General features: G+C 45.7%; 1 protein-coding gene across 1 annotated transcript in view; it reads left to right on the top strand.

The window, feature by feature from the left end:
* Positions 1-15,829, top strand: part of DEUP1 (deuterosome assembly protein 1) — a 118,789-nt gene extending 102,960 nt beyond the window's left edge. The window contains exons 12-13 of the mRNA XM_074984034.1: positions 10,382-10,604; positions 15,450-15,829. Of these exons, the coding sequence (XP_074840135.1) occupies positions 10,382-10,604; positions 15,450-15,623 (397 nt within the window). The 3' untranslated portion in view covers positions 15,624-15,829. The remainder of the gene's footprint in view (positions 1-10,381; positions 10,605-15,449) is intronic.
* Positions 15,830-23,763: the final 7,934 nt, after the last annotated feature.

The following is a 23,763-nucleotide window of genomic DNA, read 5'->3' on the forward strand; positions in this document are numbered from 1 at the left end:
AATGAGCTCAGAGTTTAATATAACGGAACTCGTCATCACTACAAAAAATATTCTGACAGAAGATTTTTTCTTTTTTCATACTTTGGTATATATTAGAAAAAAGATAAGACTTTATGGAAATTTGTGGAAAACTGGAAATGTACTACCAGTACAGAGTTTTACTTTTTGGCCTTCTACGGCACTGAGAGTCTTTTCCAAAATCCTGTTGGTAGCGATGACCCACCTCAGAAAGAAAGGAATCATTAAAAGCTGTGTTATCCAGCACTTGGATAATCAATAGGTTTTGTTATCTGGCATGTTGGCCACAGGGCCGCTTGCCCAGCAGCAGTGGCGCCAACATTTTCTCCAGGACTGGCTGCCCTGACAGGGCTGGTGTTCCTGATGGGGCCAGCAGGAGCAGCAGGGCTGACTACCTTGCCAGTACATGCAGGGCTGGCATCCCAGCCAAGACCATCTGCCCTGCTGGCAGCTGGGGAGGCTAGTGTCCCTATTTGTCCTCCAGTCAAGCATTCATTCACACACAGGACAGTTGCTCAGAACCTCTGCTCAGAAGTTCCATTCACACTAAACCCATTGGTGACTAGCACAACAAATGCCTCCTTTATGGGATGAGGAGGACACCTTGGAGACCAGACCACTCAGGACATATGATCCATGTCCAAAAGGTCCCTATACATAAATGTATTCGAGTTCCAGACAATTTGATACACATGCAGACAATTTCTCCCCTCGCATAAGCAACAAACATATCAGAGTCTGCACCGACAACATAGCTTGAATGTTTTACATAAACAGACAAGGAGGAGCTTGATCCCAGACTCTCTGCACAGAATCCATATAACATTGGAACTGGTGTCTCCAATACAAAATAGCAGTATCTGCATGTCCCCTCCCAGGTGTCCTCAGTACCCCCACAGCTGTACTCAGCAGATCTCTTCCCAAAGAATATGAATGGGTGATGAATGATAATGTCATCAACCCTATATTTTATCTATGGGGGTACCCTAAGATCAACCTTTTGTGACTTACAGCAACAAAAAATGCCCAGACTTCTGCTACAGAGCCAGGATAGGCAAACACTCCCTTGGAGATGTACTACTGATCAAATGGAACCTCAGCTTTCTTTATGCTTTTCCACCATTATCACTCCTCAACAGTATGTGAAAAATAAAGAACAGGGCTGTAGTCATACTAGCAGTCCCTTCTTGGCCCAGGCAACTGTGGCATCCCTTCCCTCACCACAATGTCTATGTTTCCACCAATCACACTTCCACCCAATCCTGATCTCCTATCACAACTCAGAGCACTGTACCAGTGTGACAACCTTCATATATTACATCTCAAAGCCTGGAACCTCAATGGCTCTCTGCTCAGAAGCCATGCAAACAGTATTATTACATAGCAGAGCCCAAAGCATTCACAAACTTATTTGCAGAAATAGAAATGGTTCTTACACTGGTGCACTAACAGAGATATGCCCACCAGCCACAGCCTCGCTCCCAATGATCCTTGATTACCTTTCCACCTCAAACAATCTGACCTCTCCCTAAGTTCCACAAAGGTGCACTTACCAGCTTTTACAATGTTCCACCTCAAAATAGACAACACCACTGTATTTACCCACCCACTCACAAAAAAATTCCTCAAAGGGCTCCAAGCCCTCACCCGGACATTAAACCACCACCCGAATCCTGGGACCTCTACCATGTCCTCAGTTTGCTAACATGCCAACCCCTCTAGACAATTATCAGAGAGGTAGCCGAGTTAGTCTGTATCTTCAAAACAACAAGAAGTCCTGTGGCACCTTATAGACTAACATATTTTGCAGCATAAGCTTTCATGGGCAAAGACCCACTTCATCAGATGCATGAGTGGGGGCATTTCAGAGGAGGATTTAAAGAGGGGTTCTCAGTAAAGGTGAGGGCCACAGCTGACAAAGTCTATTCAGTCAGGGTGGGTATGGCCCATTATCGGCAGTTAATGCGGAGTTGTGAACATCAAGAGAGGAGAAATCAAGTAAGTTGAGTCGGGGGATGTGGCCCATTGTCAGTTGCTAATGTGGAGGTGTGAACATCAAAAGTGGAAAAACTGCTTTTGTGGGCCAACCACTCCCAGCTTCTGTTCAGTCCTTGGTTGATGGAGTCAAAATTGCAAATGAATTGCAGCTTTGAAACTTCTCTTTGCATTTTATTTTTGGATTGTTTTTGCTGTAGGATTGCTACTTTTAAATCTGTTACTGAGTGTCCAGGGAGATTGAAGGTGTTCTCCTACAGGTTTTTGTATGTTACCATTCCTGATGTCTCATTTATGTCCATTTATTCTTTTACATAGAGACTGTCCAGTTTGGCCAATGTAAATTGCAATGGGGCATTGCTGGCACATGATGGCATATATTATATTAGTAGATGTGCAGGTGAAAGAGCCCCTGATGGTGTGGTTGATGTTAGGTCCTGTGATGATATCTCTGGTATAGATACATGGGCAGAGTTGGCAGTGAGGTTTGTTGCAGTGACTGGTTCCAGTTTTAGAGTTACCATGTTGTGGTCTATCGTTGCTGGTAAGAATTTGTTTAAGGTTGGCAGGCTGTCTGTAAGAGAGGAAAAGCCTGCCTCCCAAGGTATGTGAGAGTGAAGGATCATTGTCCAGGATGGGTTGCAGATCACTGATGATGCGCTGGAGAGGCTTTGGCTGGAGGCTGTATATGATGGCCCAGGGTGTTCTCGTTTTCCTTGTTGGTCCTGTCTTGCAGCAGGTGGCTTTTGGGTACCAGTCTGGCTCTGTCAATCTGTTTCTTCACTTCCTTAAGTGGGTATTGAAGTTTCAGGAAAGCTTGGTAAAGGTCTTATAAATGTTTGTCTCTGAAGAATCAGAGCAAATGCAGTTGTACCTTAGTGCCTGGCTGTATATAATGGATTGTGTAGTGTGCCCTGGATGGAAGCTGGAGACATGTAGGTAAGCATAGCAGTCCATGGGTTTTTGCTTTAAGGTGGTATTTACGTGACCATCACTTATTTGCACAGTAGTGTCCAGGAAGTGGATCTCTTGTGTGGACTGGTCCAAGCTAAGGTTGATGGTGGGGTGGAAACTGTTGAAATCACAGTGGAACTCTTCAAGAGCCTCTTTCCCATGGGTCCAGATGATGATGATGTCATCAATGTAGGGCAAGTAGAGGAGGAGCACTAGGGGATGAGAACTGAGGAAGCATTGTTCCAGGTCAGCCACAAAAATGTTGGAATCCTGTGGGGCCATGCGGGTGCCCATAGCAGTGCCACTGATTTGAAGGTACAAATTGTTCTCAAATCTGAAATAGGTGTGGGTGAGGACAAAGTCACAAAGCTCCGCCACCATTTGTGCCTCGGTCTCATCAGGGATAATGTTGCTAACAGCTTCGAGTCCATCTTCATGTGGGACTTTGGGGTTCTAGGAATGTGTCTGTGTAGATTTGATCCTTTGTTTTTATAAGAAGGGTCTTGACCAGATGCTGTAGTTTCTTTGTGTACTTCTCAGTGGGATCCTGGGACAGTGGCTTGTAGAATGTGGTATTGGAGAGTTGCCTGGCAGCCTCCTTTTGGTAGTCTGTCCTATTCATGATGACAACAGTACCTCCTTCATCAGCCTCTTGGATGACAATGTTAGAGTTGTTTCTGAGGCTGTTAATGGTGTTGCATTTTGCACGGCTGAGGTTATGGGGTAAGCGATTCCACTTTTCCGCAATTTCTGCCTGTGCACATCTAGCCAATATCAACTTGGTCTCCATTGCACCTTTCAATGAAAACTGTGTTCTTAGTAGCTATGACATCTGCCAGACACATGGGAGAGCTCACAGCATGTATGACAGATCTACCATACACTACATGCTTTAAAGATAAGGTGTCTCTCCATATTCACCCCAAATTCCTCCCAAGAATTCATTCCTTCTTCCACATGAATGCTTTGGTTAATTTTCCAACCTTCTTCCTGAAACCACACGCAAATGCATTTGAATCCATACTGCATACACTCAATGTGCACAGAACACTATATTTTTATATTCATACAACTAAGACTGTCAGATCTTTTCCCAAATTCTTCATATCAGGAGTGGAGCACAGTAAGGGTAAAACCATCACTTCTTGGAGTCTTTCACATTGGATATTGGACAACATAAGGACAAAACTATGGCAGGAAGGCTCCTACCTCTTTCTGAGCACACTCCATAAGAGGGGTATCCACATTCATAGCATTTCTATGGAATATCCCATTCATGGACATATGTTGAACAGCCACATGGGCCTCCGACCACACTTTTGCTAAACATTATGCACTCAACCATGGTCTACTCTTGGACATTAACATGGCTAAAGATGTCCTATCCACAGCCTTTTTACTGGATCTTAAGTCCCTACCTCAATGTGTATGACTACAGTCGCCTATTATGAAGCACCCACAAGGACACCTCTCAATGAAGAGGAGGAGGTTACTTACCTGTGCAGTAACTCACATTCTTCTAGATGAATGTCTGTGTGCACTCCACTACCCGTCCTCCTCCCCTCAACTTCAGAGTTTTTAATGTGGTCTTCATTGTGGGGAACGAACTGAGAGGGGAACCACACATGTACAGTGTCATGGCACCAATGGTGTGTGAGCCCTACGTGGCCTGTGAGGGCACTGTTCTAAAAGCCTCTGATCAACAGTGCAGGGATGCACCAACACCTATTCTGAAGCACCCACATGGACATTCATCTTGAAGAATGTCAGTTAGTGCACAGTTGAGTAACCTCTTCTTTGAGTGAGTGCTCCTGTGCATTCCAAGAGGTATGTGCATACACACCGCATTGTCAGAAAGTTTTCTCGTAATGGTAACTGTTGGATCAGCTGTCAGGGCCCCTGGGGTGGTACCCTCATGGTTGTCTGTATAGGACAATGCCACCCCTTCCTTCTTACCACCAGTGAGGGGTGTTGGACCATCTTCATACTCTTGCTCTACAACTGCTTGCTTAGTGTTATCCCATAGGTAGTTGTATATAGTCCAATGTTTATTCTTTTGTAGTTGTACTTAGATTCAGTTAACTTTGGGGGAAAGAGGGCTTCCCCTATTTCATGTTCCCCTCACTGGGGCATGCACATTTTCAGGTGTGAAAGTCCTTTTAGAGCTGCAGTCCACACTCTTCATACCTCTAGTGTATGGGAGAAGGTCTTCAGGCAGATAACTGTCCTATTTGCAAAAGCTTCAGACTCAGGAGAAAGAAAGAGTAGGACTAATTGCCTAATGCTCCTGCTAACGGAGGCAGTGCGCCACTACCAGCTGCCACCAGAATCTGCACTGGCAACAGCAGTGAGTAGCACACCACCCTCATTTTGGGATTCCTCAGTGCCAAAGAAAAAGACTTCAAGAAACCACCAGCAACGTGTTCTCCCATATCACAAAGTAGTTTCAAGCATGTGGCACTGTTCACACTCCCAAGTGCTGCATAATAAAAACAAGGTGGACAGAGCCTGGTCCACAGCCAAGCATCCATAAAGGACCTTAGCAGGGTGCACTCTAAGTCAGGGCACCTGAATTTTGGGCCACAAATCCAGCACCATTGACTCTGGCCCTACAAAGAGATAAATTCACCTGCCTGTGAAGAGCTAGAGGAGTTGGTTGACCCCTTCACCCCTGACACCTTTAAAGCTGCCCAAGATCTCATTGCTGACAGTATACTCCCTCATGTTGCAGGTGAGGGCTGACCCAGGTGCTGGTGCTGGCACCTACACCAGCACAGGCACTGACATAGGCACCAATGCAAACCTGGGCACCACCGTCCCTATAAACGCAGCCCTAGCAACCTTCAGAGCATCACCAGCGGCACTTGCAGTCAAGAACTGTGAAAGACCATGATGATGCAGCTCCGGTCCTCTTGGATGTGCTACCAGTTCTCCGTTACCATCAGACTTGGCTCCACCATGTTCAGGCTCCAACTACTCATTGAACTTGGGCAAACAGTCATTGATCTCTCAACATAGCTGGCATGATCCCATTTGAGCACTGCAGGTCATAGGATGTACCAGCACTGCTAAGTTCCTGGCCTCAACAGTGGTAGGACCCTGTCCAATGGCCGTTTGGATGCTTTGGGCCTATCACCAAACTCAAGGGTAGACCTCCACAGAGCCACATCCATGGCATGTGTGCCCTGTGCTCCTCATTTAGTCATTGTTGAGCTTCACCAGACCTACAGGGAGCACATGGCCCCACCCATTGAAAGGAACCCACACAGAGCCACTACCCAGCAAAAACACTGGCACCAGAGACCACTATGGAGCCAGTGGCTGTGCCTGGGTCAACCTCCATGGAGCCAGAAGGGAAATAGGATCCAGTCCCAAGGGCCTCCTCATCCTTGTTCCCTGATGAGGTGGTAGCCAATACCTCTACCATGATGCTCCCAGCAATGGAAAGTAAGGGTCACCAGGACTTCTCTGGAAAGTGGCTGCAAACCTGCATCTTAAGGACCTAGAAGTTGTGAATCCCATGGTAGACATTCTTGACCCAACCCTGCATGGTGACTTGCCTCTGATAAAAACCATTCAGAGCACCACAGAGGTGCTCTAGCAAACTCCAGCATCTGCACTGCCCACAGCTAAGGGGATAGAAATGCAGTACTTTATGCTGCAAAATGGATGCAAGTGCCTTTTTAGACACCCCCCATCTGCTATTCTATTAGCAGATGCAGCAAACTACGAAGAGCATCAGAGCCAACCAGGGCCTATACCCAAATCAAGGGACACAAAGAAAATGGACCTGTTCAGCCACGTGATCTGTTGAATCAAGGACTTTCTAACCAGCAAGCAGTGTTGAGCAGCTATTATTTCAACTCAGAGTCCCCTCTCAAAATTTCAAGAGCTGCTCCCCTCAGACTCCTGCTAGGAGTTTGCAGCAATAATCAAGAAGGGCAGGGTTGTCTCAAGGACCTCTCTTCAAGTGGTCTTGGACTCAGCAGTCTTTGAGACCTGCACCATCGCTGCTCCAATTAGCATGAGGAGTCGCTCACAGTTACAAGTCTCAGGCCTACCCCCAGAAGTCCAAAACACTAATCAGGACTTGCTGTTTGACTGTTCAGGCCTGCTTGTGGAGAATACCGACTCCTGCTTGAACAGCCTGAAGGACTCAAGGGCAACCTTAAAATCCCTAGGAGTCCACACGCTTGCACCCCAGAGGAAATCTTTCAAAGCACATACCCCCTTTCCTATTTTGTAGTGGGCTGCCTAGAAACAACTCTTCCAGGCAGAGTGGCAGGAATAACAGGAGATGCTATCTCACTCTTCCTTGGGCCAGGACTTCTCTAAACAACTCCCAGCTTGTGAACGACAGAACACCAGAACCCCAACCAGATCCCTCCCCCATTGTGAACTGGTTATCCTGCTTCTATTATGCCTTGGCAAATTACTCCAGATCTCTGGGTGTTGAGCACTGTAGCAGTGGGATACTCTATCCAATTCAGTTCCCTTCAACCTAGCCACTCATCTTCCTAATCCCTCTTCAGAGGCCCTTCTCACAAGCAACTTCTTTTGCAGCAGATGCAATTTCTTCTCATTCTAGGAGCAAAAGAGGAGGTTCCTTAGGAGTTCAGGGGCAAGAGGTAACACTCCCAGTACCTCCTTATTTCCAAGGCCAAGACGAGGTTCAGGCCCATTCTGTACCTGTGAAACCACAATGCCTTCATAAAAAGGCTCATATTTTGGTTGGTCTCCCTAGCCACTGGCAATCCCTCCAGGGGACAGGTTTGCCACCCTTAACTTGAAGGATGCCTGCTTCTATATTTCCATTATCCCAGCACAAAGGAGGTTCCTCAGATTTGTGGTCAGTAGCCACCAATAGCGTTTCACTGTGCTGTTGTTCAGACACTCAGTGGACCCTCATGTATTCACAAAATGCCTGGCAGTCATGGCAGCCTTCCTACAGAAGCACTGGGAACAGGTCTTCCCAAACCTGGACAACTGGTTCATCAAGGGCAATCCCCAAGAGCAAGTTCTAGAACACATGGCAATGGTCATTTTCACCAGTCTGTGCCTCACCCTGAACACTCGCAAATCCATCGTGGCCCCAACACAGAAAAGAGAATACATTGCAGCCCTGACAGCTAGAACCACCAAATTCCATACACAGCTTCCTCTTAGGATAACTTAAAGCAATGTAACGTTTGGGTTGTGCCAGGAAAATGGGATTTGCCCGGAATGGGATTGCTTTACATAAAACAAACAGAAAAGTGACAATCACCAAATCAAGTACAGTCATCAGAACTGCCTTTACTAATCAAATGTTGAAAGAGACTGATCTAAGTTGAGCCAGAAAATATGACAAAGATGGAGAAGGATTGCATGTCAACAAAACCTTACAGAAAAAGAAATAAGAGTGAGAACTTTGGAGTAGAGCACCATTTCGGCACAGCTAAATCAATGTTTCGAGTTTGAAAACTGGAAAAAAATGTTATTGGAAACCAAATTGACTATAGCTTTTTGTTTGTTTTGGTTTTGTTTTTTTGTTTGCTAAAAACATAGTGACTAATAAGAGTTTACAGGGATAAACCAAAATAATACACATGATGGAATTCATTTTAAAAAATTAAATGGAAAAAATTTTAAGTCCCTTTTTTCAATCAATCGAAAGTAAAAACTAACTTTATAAAAATAACACTTTTTGAAAAATACAATCATTTAAATAAAGCACGTACATTTTAGTACACTTGTATGATAGCTCAGAATATCAGTTAAAGCAGTGGAAAATAGTGTGTCAGATCAATCATCCTCAGCAACAACCACCATGGGCTCAGCGCATGTGGGTGTCTGAGGCCTCCCTCACTATTTCCTTCCACTTTTCCCTGCCCAGTGTGGAGTAGCTTAGTTTCTGTAGACTAGTTCTGCACCAATTTACTGTATCATCTATCAATTCTTTAAGGGGTCTGCCTCTCCTATTACTGTCCATTATGCCAATACCAGGGTCTTGACTTGTCATTCATTCTGCATATATGCCCAAATAGCTGTAATTTCTGTTGTATAACCTTCTGCAGTCGGTTCTGTTTTAGATGTGTCTTCCTATTTAATGCCCTGTTGGTGACCTTCTGAATCCATCCTATTCTCAGGATCTTTCTATAACAACTCCTCTCACATGCCAATATCCTTCTCTTTGAATCTTTCGTTACCACCCATATCTCACATCCATACAACATGCTGCAAAATGCACGTTTTCGAGATGCTCAACTTCATTTCTAAATTAATCACTTTGCTTTTCCATATCTTATCCATCACCTTCAAACACGCTCGAGCTTTCACTATACTAGTCACTATTTCCTCCTACAGTTTCTAGATTATATGTTATATTGTTTACCAGATACATGAACTTCTCTACATTCTCTAGTTTGATCCCATCTACACTAATTTTTCTTCCTATTTCCTCATCTCAAAATAACCATAGTTTTTGTTTGATCGATGTTCATAATCAGTCTATACCACTTCGCTTCCTCGTGTAGTATCTGCACCATTCTTGCTAGTTTCTCTTCATATTCTTTAATGGTAACTGTATCATCTGCGAACGTCAAGTTGGTGATTCTCATCCTGTGCACAGATATCCTTTCTACTTCTTTGATCTTGTCCATTGCTGTCTCTAGATGCGTGATGAAGATACTTGGTTATATCAGATCTCCTTGTCATGTACCTTTACTCGTTCTAAACCAACTTCCCATCTCTCTGCATGTTCTCGCCACTGCCTCCGCACCGTCATTGATATCCTTCAACAATCATATCGGTCTGCTGTCCGCTCTGTACAACTCCAACACCGCCCAACTCACTTCCTAATCTATACTGTCCATGCCTTCTGAACATCGACGAAGCAATTGTACATGTGCTTTTGTTGAGCTCTCTCTGCTATCAATCTTAGATGTACCATACAGCAGATTTTGGCACTATCTTTCCTGAATCCTGCCTGCTTGCCACTAGATATTCTTCTATCTGTGATCTCAGTCTCTCCATCAGTATCATCATCAGCACCTTGCCTAGATGACTTGTTAGGGCAATTGTTCTGTAGTCCTTGAATTCCAATGCACTTTCTTTCTTGTGTATTGTCACTACCACGGATCTTGTCCATTCCTTAAGGTGGGAAATAAATTTGAGTGATTAATGTCATACTCTGAAAGTACCAGGCCCACAGTTGTTTGATTAAACTTATCCATCATGGAACTGTTACATGAAGCAGCTTGAAAAGCAAAAAGGATAAGATTATATTAATAGAAAAACATGGCCTAACCACTATATTTCATAGTTTTAGCTGGCCTTCATATTTCAAAACTATGTTTTTATTATTTTAGATTTTTCCAAAATCATACTGAATGGCAGTGAAACTGATGCAAACCACTATCTTTAAATATTACAGAAACCAAAATCTTACTCTACGTGGTCAAGGTGATATCAGTGGTACGAAAAGCAGCATCAGTTTACCATCTCAGAGACTTAGAGATCATGACCAGGAATTAGATGACAAATCCCCATCACCACCAATGTTACATCCTTCACACTACAACAGCCCATTCTCTGAAAAGCACAGGTGTGATGTTTTACTGAGCCATGTGTACAATGTGCCCGAAGTCAACCCAGTGGTGAGTAGCTACTTTACTTTAAACACTAAAGTGGTGCAGAAATTTAGTCTATAGGACAAATGTGATTCATGGATTCTTATAACATAGTTTACACATGCGTTGATGATGTATTTCATGTTAGATCATACTTCATTGTTAATGGAGATGCTGTCATGAAAATAAGATGTGATCTTCAGGGTCTTAGCAAGTTACCAATATGGCTTTCAGCTGGGCCATGCTGCTTCAACAACTTTATCACAGTAAATTCATAACTACTCTAATTAGGAACCTAATGTGCTGTTAGTACACTAAAATTTCTTTAGAAGTAGATTTATTAAAAAAAGCAATTTGTATACTTGTTATTCTAGGTGTAAATGATTATATTATCCAAACATGAAGCAGAACAACCTGAATGTTATAATCTGTATATTTTTTAAAGGAAAAGAATAATTATAACATTCTCAGTCCTCTCTGTGTCATTCTCCAGAGTGGGGTGTTGCCAATCTCCATGGTAACTGGGAGCAGACTACATCTTTTCTGCAAGCCTAGGTTTAGGACAGTCAATCAAGAAAAACTGCCCAGCATTCTCTATCTCCAAATTGCACAGTCTGCAGACTCCCAGGTTTCTTTTCTAGCTAAGACTGCAGACATTTTAGCTGTGTGCATGTACACACACATGCTTTGATTTCTTCATTGGCTTTAGGTTTTTGTCCTCAACATTGTTAAAGATTAAAAACATATATCTTCTTTTGGCTCTTAGAAAGGGGTTTGATGGATAGCACATTTCCTCCATCTCCTCTCTCCCAATAAATGGCAGACAAGGACAGGAGGCCAAGTGAAACCAGCTCCCAGCTAGTGCATGAGCTAGGTCTGCGTTATGTCACTTAAGCCAACCACTTGTAAACTGTTTTCATTGAGACCAGGCAAGAATCTGTGGCATGATGTGACATGGATCCTAGGATGTTTTTCAAAACCCACTCAAGCCTACAGTTCCCATCCTCCCCTAGTCATATGGCCCTTCTTTCTACAACTCATGGAGCAAATAGGAAAGATATGTCAAAACTTTCTGCTGCTCAGTAAGAGGGCAAGTTCTCTCCATGGCTACCAGGAAGAAAGTAGGCAGCAAGTCTGTAGGCAAGGTCTATTCCAAGATGCTTTGAAAAGTTCACAAAACATTCCCTCTTCCTACATGCAATTTTACTTGTAAGCCTCAGGTGTCATGAAAAGTTAGATTAAATGACTCTTGTGAGCCCCTCTAATCTTATGATTCTATGCCAGCTGTGACCTCTCTCATACCAGTGAGTAATTTGGTTCCAATGGCTCCAGTTCATTCCTCATTTTGTGCAGTCAGTCCCTAGTTAAACCAGGTCAGCAGCCAGGAGCATAGGGTAAAGTGATTCAAATCCTCCACCCTTTCTCCTCTTCCCTTTCAGCCTCTATGGGTCTCACAGGAGGTCATAAAAGTACCAATATTTTCTTAAAGAGAAATGCAGGACACATACCCAGGACTAGCACTCTCCCCTTCACCGGGCTCCTCACACTTTTTCTCAGGTATTTTTGGCTCAGGGACTGGAGGAAGATCTAAGCATTTAAAAGGACACAAAGTCTTAAATCCTCTGCTGAGAGAGGGTCTCTGTTTAGCTCTTATAAAGAAAAATCTCAAACTGAGGCTCTGAGCAAGGTACATCAGACTCTCAACTAAGTTTTCCAGAATTAAGCACAAATGGGGGTTTAACTTCATAACTGCTTTTTTTCCAGAAAATGAAACACTAATGAATAAGTAGATAACTAAATAAAAATTGGAAAGTTGTCAGATGTGCGATTCTTCCTCAGCTGGTTTATAAAGACATGATTAATATGGAGTGGGAATTCTCTATTGAGACCTACTCGTACCTGAGGAGTACAATGTCTTCATTACTCTGCCTCAGGTTAGTAAAGAACATAGTTATACTCAGAGAGTATTCCTTCCAAATACACAGACAGAAAAATAAGATCATTTAAACAAAATTTGAATACAACTGCATCAGGGCTGATAGTATTGGCTGCTGTCTATTGTGGGATGTCAGTGATCAAGGGGGAGGTCACTGAGTGTCCATGCACTTAAAAAAAAAGACACAGTCTATTTTGATGTAGGGTCTCAGCAGCTTTTTCAGGAATGTTTCACCTAACTGATTTGATAAACATTCACATATATGTCCCAAGGGCAGCCATAGCTTGAAGGAATTGGAATAGCATGCTAGACTTTGATATCCTTCTAATATATAAAATAATATGTAATAATAATTACAAAGTATTAGAAGGGTATCAAAGTCTAGCATGCTATTCCAATTCCTTCAAGCTATGGCTGCCCTTGGGACATATATGTGAATGTTTATCAAGTCAATTAGGTGAAACATTCCTGAAAAAAGCTGCTCTGAGACCCTAGTTCAAAATATTTTTTAAAGCACATGTACACTCAGTGACCTCCCACTTGATCACAGACATCCCACAATATATATATGTACACTCTCTGGGGAGCAGAGACAAAGCAGTCACTGATGCTTCAAACAAGATACCAAGTCTGGGCAGATTTCCCCTTTTGTCACCTGTGAATGAGTCATCTAAGAAAATGGGTGTTTGAGATGTCCAAGGGACAAGTTTATCTTTTCCCCATGTATGTTAAAATAATCTAAGACTATCAGTGAGACCTTCTGTTGTATCAGAAGATAAAACATGCATTTGGCCATCTCCTACTCATTGGAACAACAGAACCAGCTTTGTGAAGAAAGGGCTGTTTTGGAAAGGGTACAAGATTCTTTGTGGTAAGAAGAGAAACAATAGCATAAAACCCTTTTAAATCTCAGGTATCTCAAATACATAAGATGACCAATATGTTAAGGGGAAATACTGAAATCCACCATTGCAAAATTTTCTTCCCCAAACATCAGAATACAAAATAGATTTCCTGTGGAATATACTGACCAGGGGAAGTCACTCAGAAATACTTTAGCTTCTGCTACACAAGAAGCATTTTCAATACAGAGTACTCCCCTTGTGAACTTGTTACTTCCATATAGTATTCATAAATGCTGTATTTCACTCGTCCCTACAACTCAGGCCTCAACAGCCATCACAAAATGCCTTCAGAAACAAAAGTTTTAACAAGCAAGTGGAAGAGCCAGTTGCAGCCCTCACAGAATTGCAGATTATCAAAGTGAGACAGAAGAAAATCTTGTCTGACAGACCTCTACTCAGAGAAAATGTCTGATGCTGCTTTCAGTGTGCCGCTGTGAAAACTGACTGACAAAGTTAATTGAGAAAGGGAAAATAATTCCCTACCTGTGCATTTTTAATCTAGGACTGGTTGGACACTCCCTTTAATGAATGAATTATGTCCAAAGGATTCTTTTTCTGGCTGATGCTTGTGTATTAAGTAGTTTGAAAAGGAAGAAGGCATTCCTTTGGGCAACTCCTGCATTTTATGTTATGGCTTTGCTGCAAATAATTTTATTTGAATAGCACTTTTAATTGTTTATATAACAAGTGTCTTTTGGCTCTGAAAACTAACATCTGTAGGCCAGTGTAGTTTGTTTCTCCCACTGCACACTGACTTCATTTCACCAAATTGCAGTCACCTCTGTCCCAGTCTTCAGGCCGGATGGCACCAGAAACTTTGTGGTTAACAACAGAAAACCATCAACTAGGACTGCTTACCTGGCTAAATGGAAAATGTTTTCCATCTGGTCCTGAATAAAAGGGGTTTCCCCAGTCCTTGCTTTTATTCAGCACATGCTGGACTAGCTTCAGTATCTGAAACATCAAGTTTTGGTTATTAGCTCTCTGGGGCTCTGCCACCTTTGGAGGCTCGTTCCAGTCTTTTGAGTCTCCAGCTGCCACTGTCTGGGTCTGTTGCTGGTCTGCCTCTGAAGCTCCTGTCACAAGTCCTTCATCTCCAGTATCAAGCCCAGACTAAACTTCTGCTAGCGCAGCACTTGGAGCATGCCCAGTATGGCTGGGGGACGAGCCTCTGCCCACAGTTGCCCAGTGCATGGTATGCAGACTCCATCATAGTAACAAACATTTCCATAACTGTTGTTCTTCAAGATATGTGTTGCATATGTTGATTCCATGACCTACCTTCCTTCCCCAGTCTATTTTTCTTACAGTAGGAAGGAACTGAGGAGGATTGGGGTGGCTTCACCATTGGTTCATGCATTGTTCATTCCGTGTGCAAGACAGCAGTGAACACATCTCAAACAACAATATTCAGGGAAAATTAGTAACTTTATTCAGGGGAAGGCCTTCCTGAGGGGCAGTCCCAAGTCCAGATTCAGACCAATGATCCAGTTGCCATGGATATCAGGAACATCCCACTGTGAAGACAATTTGACATGAAGTTCCTAGAAACACCAGAAGAAGAAATGGTTTCTGGTAGGAGAAATGAGGCATGTTCATCATACCAGGTTGAGGCTAATACTAAACATCTTTTGAATTACTTGGTTTCCAGTATTACTGAATTGACATTCTTTTAGAGGACCATATATCTAACTTCCTCAGAAGAAAAAAAAAGGGTGGGGTGGAACGGGGCTTTTTTATATCCCATGTTTTAAAACAGTGTTTGCCCTGAGGCTACTCTAAAGTACACAGGCAATGCAGTGGCCTGCGACTGCCCCAAGGGTCTTGAGGGTGGCAGGTGAGCCAAATTATGATTCATAGTACACATAGTGACACACCTGAGGACCAAGTCTGTGTTTTACTAAAAGACAGAAATTATACAAAGTTAGCAGCTTTTAAAACTTAAGATAAAATGTTTATGCTTCAATCATGTAAAAGTATTGCTGTACTTTCAGTACAGTGCAGTCTGTGTCTGCTCTATGTATTGCTTAGATTCTTCCAGAGATGTCCTCACCTACAACTACAGCAGAAAAGTTCTTTCAAGAAGAAGAGAAAAGAGCAAGAGAGTTTGAGGAGATTTTAAATTCACATATTGAAGAACTGAAAAGGCATTCTGAAAATACTGTAAAAAAATATGCCAAGCTAAAGCAAAATAGACATATATGAGCCTTTCAACTTTTATATGCAGCTTGAAAAAATAAAGATGTGACTAAGTAGTTATACTTCTGATTCTCAACACTAAGCTCTACTACCATTTTCTTCAATTTACACAGAAGGCAGCTAGTCTTGTAATATAAATTTGTGGGGAATTGTATTCCTATATTAACATGGAATTATTCTATTTAGACTTTAGTTTCAGTGTCTACTTGCAATCTAAGACATGTCTAGACATTAAATATGTAATTTGTTTTTATTTGTTTGAATTGTGTGCTGTAGAAACCCACTTAGATGACCACTACAAATTAGGTGAAGATACATGAAAATTGATGGGGTATGAAGCTGTGTAATCAAGGTAGCTGGCCATTTGAGACTATAGTTTAAGGGGATTTGCTAGATTGCATAACAGTTTTACAGTGTCCTATTCACAGCTCATAGCAGCAAGGACATAGCTGCTCTCTGGTTATTCTTGGCTGCAAGAATAGCTGTTTGGGTCCATCACAGCTGACCCTGCTCTAATCCATGCTTAGGACCAGGCAAGCCCATAGCACAGGGGGAGTGCAAACATACCTTGAATTCACTTTTTCCACCACACTTAGCATTACTGTGCTAAGCAGAGTTCAGTTAGAAGACAGCACTTCACCTATAATTAGGGCTCTAACAAATTCATGGCTATGAAAAATACACCATGAACCATGAGATCTGATTTTTAGTGTCCTTTTATCTTATAATATGTAGATTTCACAGGGGAAACCAGTGTCTCTCAAACTGGGGTCCTCATGCAAAATAGGATTGCCGAGGGGAGGGGCTGTCAAAACATTGCCATCCATAATTCTGCGCTGCCTTTGAAGCCGGGTGGCTGGAGAGCAACAGCTGTTCACTGGGTGCCCAGTTTTGAAGGCAGCATCCCAACAGCAGCAGAGAATGAAGTGTGGCAATACAGGACTAATCGTATATTGGGCTGCATTAGTAGGAGCACCAACAGTAGATTGAGGGAAGTGATTATTCCCCTCTATTCAACACTTGTGAGATTACATTTGGAATACTGCATCCAGTTTTCCGACCCCCTCCCACTACAGGAAGGGTGTGGACAAATTGAACAGAGTCCAGCAAAGGGCAATGAAAATTATTAGGAGGCTGGGCACATGATTTATGAGCAGTGGCTGAGGGAAAGGGGCTTCTTCTTCGAGTGGTCCCCGTGGGTGCTCCACAATAGGTGTTGGGCTCGCCCGGCGCCGCAGATCGGAAATCTTCCAGCAGTTTCTCCTGGATCGCGCATGCGCCAGCGCGCGCCACCCCCCTGCGCGCCCCCGGCCGCATGCACGATCCGGTCCCCGCCAGTTCCTTCTCAACCGCCATCGGCTGCAGACGGAATCCACTCAGGCTAAGGCCAGAGTCAGATTACTTAGTGGTTTTGTTCCACGTGCAATTTGTTGGTTTTGGTTATTTAAACAAAAAAAAAAAAAAAAAGAGAGAGAAGGCAAAGACAAAGAGAATATCAGCAAAAAAAAAAAAAAAAAAAAAAAAAAAGGGAAAAAGAGGAGCGGAGAAGAGAAGAGCGGACGTGAAGGCCATTTAGGCCGCCCGCTGCCGCAGGCTGGTGATCACTATTTGGGGTGGAAAGGCACGGATTAAGTGCTAAGTACCCGATTAACAATAAAGGACTCACCGCAATGGCCTCTTCAGGTTTTAAAAAGCGTGAGTCATACCGTGAAGCTATGCCGGCCCCCATGGGGCATAGCGAAGGCATCCGACGCCTGGGGGAATTACAGCTTACCCAGACGCGTTCTCACTGTGCTAGGCTCACAGCCAGGGCCAGGAAGGACAGAGCGATGAGGCGTAAAATGCTCTCTGACCCCCTCAGTGCAGAAACGGAGGAAACTCTCCCTGGCTCGATCCTTGCCGTGCATTTGCAGCGAGCAGGACGAGCAGAGCACACAGCCACCAGCCGCATACTCAGGCAAGCGGCAGCGCACATGGCAGAGGCTGAGCCTCCGGTAAAACAAAAGCCAGCACGCACAGCGCCTAGAGCGTGAGCCAGGCAAGCGCCGGAACCGACGGCACAGAGCCCCACGGCACCAGCAGTGCAGGGCTGCCAGGCACGGAGCCTGCAGGCACCGGAGGGAGATACCCACACGGCACCGCAGCTGACGGTGCCGAGCGCGGCACTCACAGCGGGGTCGAGATCCCCGGCATGGGAGGGGGCAGTGCTGGCCCCGCAGCACAGGGGCAAGGCAACATCAAAAACCTGGCACCGCAGTCCATCTCTGGACAGGGCTGCGCTGCTGTTAGCACCAAGCCCTCCCCCCCGCCCCGAGATTCACACGCCGCACTGAAGGCCTGTGTCTCCACCAGCCCATCCGGAAAAAAAAACAAAAAAACAAAAAAAACCTCCTTCTCCATTCCTCCAACCAATGTCACCATGGCTTGGGCCACCCTCACCATTTCTGGGATTGGATCCCCTGGCGTATTATCCCAAGCCAGTTTCACCTCTATCTGTGTCGTCGCGGAGGTCTCGCTCTCCCAGACATCGGGGGTACCCACCCCGTGAGTGGTCCAGGTCTCCATCCCCGGACCTTTGCCCATGCTGCCATGGTTGTCCTTTATCATGCTGGATGCAGACAAACCACAGGCCTACACCCAGGGGCAGGTCCCCCCGGCCCGGCCGCTCAATACCCCTGCGGGCACTCCCGATCGGGGACGGAAACACAGTTGTCTCAAGGGAAGTTAATTTTAGAACCCCGAGACTTTCCTTCACAATCTTCCGGCGAGCAAGTGTATCATCGACCACAGGAACCCGAGGGTTCGAGGGAGGTTTACCTTAGTGGTTTCTCCTCATCCTCCCCAGATGAGGCCATGGCTCCCGGGGATGTCTCTCCCCCCGATGCCCTTAAACACTTTCAGGAGCCGTTTAGAAGGGTGGCTTTCACGCAAGACATTCAAATGGCAGAAGGGCAGGAGAAACATCACAAACTCCTGAAAAATTTGAGACCCCCAGCTTCATCCAAAATTGCTATTCCGCTGGACGAGGCCATTCTGGAGTCAGCCACTACTATATGGCAGACTCCGGCCTCTGTTCCGTCTATGAACAAGAGAGCAGATAACAAATACTTCGTCCCGGCAAAGGGCATGGAGTTCCTCTTCAGTCACCCACAACCAAATTCTTTGGTGGTCGGGTCGTCCCATCAGAGGTCAAAGGCTTCTCAGTATAAATCGGGGGATCGGACACAGATGCTAAGGAGCTAGAGCTGTTTGGCAGGAAGGTATATTCCTCTCCTATGGGCCTGTCTATTGAGAATGGCAAATTATGGGCACACCGAGCAAACCACAATTTTGATAATTACTCTGGGCTTACTCCCCTCATGGATTCACTCCCGGAAGACAAAAAGCCGGTGTTAAAGGCGATGGGTCAAGAGGGCTACGCAGCATCGCAGACGGGAGTCCAGATTGCCCTGGACATGGCGGCACGTTCAACGGCTACAGCAGTGGTCATGCATAGAGAATCCTGGCCCTAGACGTCGGGTATATCGAGGGACCTACAGGCGAAGATCGTGGACCTTCCCTTTGATACACAAAAGCTGTTTCGCAGACTCAACCGACTCGGTCCCTCACTCCAGTAAGGACTCGAGAGCTACACTTAGAACCTCGGGCATTTATACTCCCCCATACAGGAGGGAAAAATTTTATCCTCAGCACGGACGCTCAATATCCTCAGCGTGCTCAATGTCAACGGGGCTACGGCCACGGGTGCTATCAATAGCGGCAACAGTACAGAACCCTAGGCGACGTTCTCAACAAAGCCGTACGCCCTCGGCTCAGGCCTCAAAGGCAACAAGTTTGATGGGTATGTTGGGGGCTGCACTATCTATACCCTTGCTCAATGCCACTCTCATCTCATGTTCCATCATCATCTCAGACCGTTCCACTCCCAATGGCAAAAGATCACCACAGACACATGGGTGCTGGAGATCATAGCCACGGTTACGCGATCCCCTCCCAGTCGCTTCCACCAACGAAGCCTCCCACCAGGCCTCACCTCAGGGGCGCTACCATGAGGCGAGGCTCAAGCAGAAGGTGACTCACCTTATGTTCACAAGGGCGGTGGAAAGAGTGCTGGAATAATTCCAAGGGAAGGTTTTTATTCATTATTCCCCTTCCAGGGGAAGGCTTCTACTTCCTACCAGAGAAGAAAACAGGACACTGGAGGCCCATCTTAGATCTTCGGGGCCTCAACCATTACTTGCGCAAGCAACGTTTTCGGATGATCACAGTTGCCTTGATACTCACGGCACTGGACGATGGAGACTGGGTTGCAGCACTCGACTTACAAGATGCTTACTTTCATACAACAATCCACCTGGCACACAGACGCTTCCTCCGTTTCACGGTCGGCCAGGAGCCCTTCCAGCACAGGGTTCTTCAGTTTGGCCTCTCCTCGGCCCCCAGAGTCTTTACCAAAACCCTGGCAGTGGTGTCAGCCCACCTGCACAGACAGGGGGTGTTTATTTCTCCCATATCTGGGCGACTGCCTGCTAAAAGGGACCTCGAAGGCAGAGGTCTCACACATGATACGCGTCACAGCGGACACGTTTCTTCGGTGGGCCTAGTCATCAACCTGGCAAAGTCAAAGTCTGAACCCACACAACATATAGAGTTCATAGGGGCACGCATAAACTCTATCACAGCAAAGGTGTACCTACCCGATGCCCACTTTCGCGCAGTCAGTTCGCTGGTGAAAGTCATTACATACAGCCCCACGGTGCCAATCTTACCGTGCCTACAGCTGCTGGGCCATATGGCGGCAGCGACGTTTGTGGTACAGAATGCCAGGTTGCACATGTCAAGCCCATAGCATTGGCTGGCGAGCGTTTACAAACTGCCATCCCGCACTGTCCACAGGGTGGTGTCGCCCACAACAGAGGTGCGCAGATCCCTGGCGTGGTGGGAAAACCCTGAGAATCTGCTAGTGGGGGTGCCTTTTCACCAACCACAAATTTCTATTTTTCTTACTACCGACGCCTCCCACAAGGGATGGGGAGCACACATCGGCGACAAGGTAGCGCAAGGCCTATGGCCCCTGCGGAACAGACACTGCACATATCCATACTGGAGCTCAGAGCAGTGTTCAACGCCTGCAAACATTTTCGAGATTACCTACATGGCAAAGTAGTCGGGATTCAATACCGACAATACCTCCACTATGTTCTACATCAATCGATAAGGAGGAGCACGATCCCGTGCCCTATGTGCGGAAGCACTCCGATTGTGGAATCGGTGCATCGCCAACAACATAACGTTGAAAGCCTCATACTTGCCAGGAGCTCACAACGTGAATGCAGATCAGCTGAGCAGGCGCTTCACAATCACGCACGAATGGCAGATCCACTCCGATCTGCTACAGCGCATTTTTCGTACATGGGGGTTCCCCCAGATCGATCTGTTTGCCACCCAGTACAACAAAAAAGAGTGCCCCCAGCACTGCTCCAGGGCAGGAGTGGGGCGGGGGTCCCTGGGGGACGCATTCATGTTTTTCATGGAAGGGCTCCCTACTTTACGCATTTCCCCCGCAGTGCTTATCCGCAAGGTCTTGCACAAAGCCAGAAGGCAGAGAGCTCGCATGATACTCATAGTCCCGCTTGGGATCGGCAGCAATGGTTTCCCTTGCTTCTGCGCATGTCGGACCGCCCACCGCTCCCTCTACCGGTGGCACCAGCCTTACTCCCGCGGGCTCAAGGGTCCATAGTGCACCCGCACCCTTAAGGTCTACACCCACAAGCATGGCTAATCCATGGCTCAGCTCCTTAAAGAGCACATGTACAGAGGGAGCACAACAAGTCCTGGAATGTAGCTGAAGGACCTCCACCAGGAGGACTTACAAGCACAAATGGACTCGTTTCACAGCCTGGTGTTCCGCCAAGCAGTTAGCTCCCCTTGACGTTCCTATACCTGTAATACTAGAATACTTATTGGACCTCAAGAGAGGCGGGCTTTCTCTATCCTCGCTAAAGGTCCACCTCGCTGCTATATCAGCCTTTTCGGCATACAGAGGAAGGGCCCACAGTATTCGCCCATCCTATCGTTACCAGGTTCTTGAAGGGGTTGCTAAACCTGTACTCGCCCTCGGAAATCGCTTCCACCATCGTGGAATTTGGATTTGGTGCTCAGCACGCTATCGGGTCCACCTTTTCAACCATTAGCCACAGTTCCCATACGTCTCCTTATAATAAAAACAACCTTCCTCCTTGCAACTATGTCAGCCCGCAGGGTGAGTGAGCTCACGGCAGTGCTGGCAACGCCGCACTGCACAGTATTCTCAAAGGAGGCGGTAACCTTAAGGCTGCACCCAGCCTTTGTTCCAAAAGTCTCTCCGGAGTCCAATCTTAATGAGCCAATAGTTTTACCCTTGTTTTTACCCGAAGCCTCACAGCTCCGGCAAGGAGGCACGCCTGCATCTCCTAGATGTGAGGAGGGTGTTGGCATTCTACACAGACAGAACTAAGTCCTTCTGGAAAACGGACAGGCTTCTAGTCTCTCTCGCTCCTGGGTCAAAAGGAGAAGGTCTCTCTTCCCGGAGAATCTCAAAGCACATTGTGTCCTGTATAAAAATGTGCTTTGAACTTCGAAAGACTCCTTTGCTGGCCCAGCCCAGGGCTCACTCCACCAGGGCGGTGGCGGCATCAACAGCCTTCTTCAAGGGCATCGCATTAACAGACATCTGTAGAGCGGCGACCTGGTCATCCTATGACACCTTCGCCAAGCATTATGCCCTGCCTCGGGTATTCTGAGAGGATACCTGTCTGTCGACAGCAGTCCTCTCGGGGGGCAAGCTGCACATAAACCGATTACCCGCCTCCTTACTTGGGTTACTGCTGGGTAGTCACCTATTGTGGAGCACCCACGGGGACCACTCGAAGAAGAAAGAGAAGTTACTCACCTGTAGTAACAATGGTTCTTCGAGATGTGTCCCCGTGGGTGCTCCACCACCCGCCCATCCTCCCCACTTCGGATCTCTGTCTAGTGTTTTTCAGGAGCATCCGAGGTGGTTGGTCAAGGAACTGGCGGGGACCAGATCGTGCACGCGGCCAGGGGCGCACAGGGGGGCGGCGCGCGCTGGCGCATGCGCGATCCAGGAGAAACTGCTGGAAGATTTCCGATCTGCAGCACCGGGCGAGTCCGACACCTATTGTGGAGCACCCACGGGGACACATCTCGAAGAACCATCATTACTACAGGTGAGTAACTTCTCTTTATTTAAGTCTGCAGAAAGGAAGAAAGGGGTGGAGCGTTGGTAGTAGACTTCAACTACTTATGGAGGGGTTCCAGAGATGATGGAGCTAGGCTATTCTTGGTGAAGACAGATAACAAAACAAGAAAAAATAGTCTCAAGTTGCAGTGGCAAAGATCTGGGTTGGATATTAGGAAGAACTATTTCACAAGGAGGGTAGTAAAACATAGTTGGGGTTGGTCCTGCTTTGAGCAGGGGATTGGACTAGATGACCTCCTATTCTTCTATGCTTCTAACAACATATCATACCATACAGTCTTTACTGCTGCTGGCAGCAGCTCTACCTTGAGAGAGAGGTTTCCAGCCAGAAGCTGCTATTCTCCCACTGCCTTGCTCTGAAGGCAGCACCACTGTCAGCATCAGAATAGAAGTAAGGGTAGCAATACTGCAACATCCCTACCCCACAATAACCTTGTGACCCCCCCCCCCCACAACTCCTCTTTGGAGAACGACCCTCTACAATTACAACATAGTGAAATTATTATTTTTAAAATCCTATGACCATAAAATTGACTGACATGAACCATTAAGTTGGTAGAGCCCTACCTATAATGGTTTGAAGTAACATAATTAATATTTAATCATATGAAACAATGTATCCTTAAAAATAAATCTTTCTGTAAAGAAAATATTGGAGTTTAATTATAACGTTGGCCTGTTTTACCACAGTGTAGGACATACAAAACCTTAGTCCTCAGACTACACAGATAGCTGAACATCCCCTTGGTAAAGGCTCTCAGCAGTTACCACTTTTCCAATCCTTAATCCTTTTCAAACCCAATCCTCTGCATATCGAATACATCCATCTCACACTGCCATTTCTTTTTTCATAGTTGATACTAAATTCTGTTGCTGCGTAAATGG

The sequence above is a fragment of the Carettochelys insculpta genome, chromosome 1 (assembly GCF_033958435.1).
Source record: "Carettochelys insculpta isolate YL-2023 chromosome 1, ASM3395843v1, whole genome shotgun sequence".
Taxonomy (NCBI): Eukaryota; Metazoa; Chordata; order Testudines; family Carettochelyidae; genus Carettochelys; species Carettochelys insculpta.